Source organism: Dendrobium catenatum, unplaced genomic scaffold, assembly GCF_001605985.2.
Source record: "Dendrobium catenatum unplaced genomic scaffold, ASM160598v2 fragScaff_scaffold_1342, whole genome shotgun sequence".
Classification (NCBI taxonomy): domain Eukaryota; kingdom Viridiplantae; phylum Streptophyta; class Magnoliopsida; order Asparagales; family Orchidaceae; genus Dendrobium; species Dendrobium catenatum.
The window spans coordinates 553,295-557,290 of NW_021319804.1; the positions used below are offsets into that span (position 1 = coordinate 553,295).

The following is a 3,996-nucleotide window of genomic DNA, read 5'->3' on the forward strand; positions in this document are numbered from 1 at the left end:
AAATTTAACTTCTAATAATTTATATACTATATTAGATATTAAAGCGGGCGAAAGATTTTAACAATTCAACTACAAAGCACAAATTCAATATTACTCATGCATAATCCTTTGTATATATGTTGAAGTAAAAGAACACTAAGATGAAATAGACTCGCTAATATGACCAAAATACCTACTACAATATGATAAGAAGATATTCTCCCTATAACAAAAGGATCAAAGCCTTTCGCACCCCACATTAGATGTACATAACATACTTGCCAGTTAGATCATAAAGATCGAACAGCCATGTTCACTGGAAGAGATAATCTAAGGCTTCGTTTAGGACGGCTTTTTTTCTTGCTTCTTAAAACAATTTTTTTGTACAAAAATTTAAATTTTTGTATTAAAAAGCCTTTTTAAGCAGTAAAAAAGTCATCTCAAACGAAGTCTAAATCGATTTTGTCTTAGTTAAAATTTGAGTTTATATTTTAGCTAAAAATAAGGAATGTCTGCCTTTGCAGAAGGCAATAGTAAGAGCTAAAGCATTTTAAGCTTATTTGATATTTAGTTCGATTTCCAAGTGTTTTGAATTTTCTTCTTCGCCTCCCTCCTATAAATTTGCCCCTTTATAAATAAATTCTTTGCTTTCTTTATAGTCTCGTATATATGTGTGTAACTGATGAAGTACTAGCATGTGAAGACTTGCATTATGAAATTAAACACGGGTTAAATTTAAAATCAGCAAGCCATTAATCATGAGAATGCGTAAAATAAGCTTCAAAACAAGTAAGAAAGACAATCCACAAATATCAATTAACCACAATCAAAGTTATAGAATTCAAGAAGGATAAATCAAGTCAATAACTTAGCTAATATGGGTTGGCAAAAAGATCCAACATTTAACATAGATTAGTCACTACAAGAACCATGCACTCAATGATTTAAGAAGCTAGCGGATTTAAATTAATATAAAAATATATAGTGATGCCATAAAGAATTGGACTTCAAACATATCTACTTAAATGTATGAAGTAAGAGTAGAAAGACTTAAGTATTTGCGTCGCGGGGAAGCTTTCTTCAGATGAGATGTGGTATTGGCCGGTTGATCTTCAAAGGGTTGCACCGTAGTGCCTTCCTTGTGTCTTGATTCACAATGGAGAAGACGAGATGCTGACCGAAATTTGAAAGGAGGGAGGCTACAATTTTTGCTATTTGGGTGAGATTAGGAATGGTGTGAGATTAATTAGAGTGGGATTGGAAAATGAAAAAAAAAAAGTTTTAAGAAAAGGAAAAGTTAAAGTGAACTTTACAACTAAACTTCTCATTAATTAATATGAAGAGTTCCAAGAGTGGGCCAATCATGGGGAAAGGAAAGGGGTTGTGGCTTTTCCAATTCCCAAAATAATTTTAAAAATGAAAATAAGGTGAGGCAATTAATGAGTCAAATTCCCATTAATTATCATGAAGAGTTCCAAGAGATAAGTGGGTTCCAATTGGAATACCAAAGGTCAAAATTTATATTTGGAAATTTTTGGATTGGGAACTTGGATGGGGAGTTGGCAGTGGTGGGCTTGCCGTGGCCAGTGGAAAGAGAAGGGGTGGCTGGTCGAGAAAGGGAGGGGAAGAGGGGTTAACCGGCAGTTAGGGAAGAAGGAGGGAAAAGGGAAGAGATACAAGGGGAAAATCAAGAGCTCACTTTGATGGACCGTTGGATACTTCATTTGTCTTCTTCTAAGGCATCACCACTCCACCACACTCACTTTCACACAAAAGAAGAGGGATGAAATAAGAATTCATTCAAAAATAAGCATCCTCCTTACAAGGGGGGGAGAGAGCCATATATATAGGCTCCACCACATGACAAGACAAAAGACACAAATGCCATTGGGCTTACAACATAACATTAAGGAAAAATTCACAAATGCCCTTAGGCTTACAACATAACATTAAGAAAAAGTTCACAAACTAAATTAAATCACATACAACACACACAACAACTAATAATATAGCGACTCAATCGTGGCCGTCGATCTACAGTCATTTCTATGATAAACCTTCTATGCATTGATGTCCCCATCAGTAACGCAACATACTCATAAGTTGGTAAATATAACAATTTCAGGAGCAAATTTTTATATTTCAGACAAAGGTAAGGAAAATCTCTCTTGCAGTAAAAGGTGATTAGTCTCTGTAGTAACTTTGGGGTGGGGACAACCTATAACCTTTCCAAAATTGCTTCTTTAGATGGTGAATGCAGTTTTCTCTAATGCTTCCTAAATTTTCACGAGTATAGTGAAGAATATGTCAATTATGAAACATAAAAGAGGTAGGAGAAGCAACAATACCTCCCCTCCAACGGTTCCAAGAAAATGGAGTTCAAAATACTCATCTTGCATAACTCTGCACGAGAAGTAAAACAAAAAATTTCAAGCCAAAAAATGATATAGTCTACACCAGCTAATGCATTGCAAAATTAGTCGGTAAAATTTTTTTATTTATTTTTTTTAAATTTGTAGGTAAAATTGCATGCATAGGTCCTTAAACTTAGGTTATACATGATAGTTTGATAAAATAAATTTTTACCTCAAAATAGAGTCAATGTGCCACCTTATTTGATCTTCTGTGATTGATCCAAAGGAAAAATTCGCTGTTTCATATCAGTTCTCACCACGGGTATGATTCCACCCCAAACCAGCATAGCCTTTATTACCAGCAGGACATAGGGGTTCTAAAATGCCCTTGTTGGAGCTTCCCAGAGACTCGCCCTAAGCAAATTAAAGAACAATTATGAAGCGAAACTCGAAAGAATAAGCTAAATTATCATATGCAAATAAAAAGTGGCTGAAAACCCAACTTAGCTTCTAGATATTTCCATATCACGCCAAATCATTCTATAAAGTATGGTAAGAAAGACACGTACATGAGGTGGAGAGATTATTCAGTGCGGACATCGAACACAAGTTACCGTCCAGAGATGAATCAGGTGTAGCCACGTCATCCAGTACCGAGCCGCAGTACCGAGTAGGGGTGACGTGGTGCATTTTCATTGGGCTCTGGACGGCGTTCGGCATCCACACAGAATAATTCATCCCACAAAAGGCTACCCATGGAGTCATTGAGACAAACCTTAATTTCCATTGTTTAGTTTTCTGAACAAGAAGACTGGCTATTGATGGCTGTCAATCTGAATTCCGTAAAAGGAGTTCCTGAGCCATAATCTTCTTAAAACTTAAGATGGGCTCTATATGACATTAGTCATGCGGATCTTTGAGATATTAAAGTAATGATGCAGGGAATATTGGTTTTAATCAAAACTATATATCCATCAAACAGAAAAAAGCTTGACAAAAAAACTGCTCTGCATACCTCTGATTGATATTTTATCACAAAATTTATTTGAGATAAAATTACTTTGAACAAGAACTGTCCCAGACTAACATTTTCTCAATAGTGAATCTTTAAAGGTTTTACGCAAAGGCTGCCTTGAGACTAGATACGGAAAAGAACAGTAATGCAAAGTATAGTAATTCTAGTCTGATCTAGTGAAATACAAGGCTAACATAATTAAGTTTATGAGAGTTTCCGCATAAGATCAGTATATATAAATTGCAGTTAGTGAATAGATGCTTACATGTTTCCATCCCATGCCTTCAAGAATTTTTCTAGCATAACTTCCGGGGCCAAAGGAGGCATTTATAGCTTCATTTAGAACCCCATCTGTCTCAGGAGTTTGGGGTTCTTCTGAAATACAATTTTCATCGAGGAAACTCTTCTGTCCTAAACCTGTACCGAAACCACCATGTAATGCTCTCCTCTCAGCGGCTCTGTCTCTGTATTCTGAACTTGTTTTCTGTGATTGGAATATGATAATTACTGTGTGAATAAGGGCGAGGCGATCAAAATTACTTTGGCAACATATGTAATGGAGTTGAAGAATGAGTTCTCATAGACAAGGCAAGGTGGATACTCAAATGAAGCAATAATATATATATATATATATATATATATATATAT

General features: G+C 35.5%; 1 protein-coding gene across 1 annotated transcript in view; it reads right to left on the reverse strand.

Moving 5' to 3' along the window:
- Positions 1-1,853: 1,853 nt before the first annotated feature.
- Positions 1,854-3,996, reverse strand: part of LOC110100701 — an 11,110-nt gene continuing 8,967 nt past the window's right edge. Inside the window, exons 10-12 of the mRNA XM_020828319.2 lie at positions 3,614-3,832; positions 2,566-2,747; positions 1,854-2,382 (exon numbers count right to left, since the gene is read on the reverse strand). Of these exons, the coding sequence (XP_020683978.1) occupies positions 2,640-2,747; positions 3,614-3,832 (327 nt within the window). The 3' untranslated portion in view covers positions 1,854-2,382; positions 2,566-2,639. The remainder of the gene's footprint in view (positions 2,383-2,565; positions 2,748-3,613; positions 3,833-3,996) is intronic.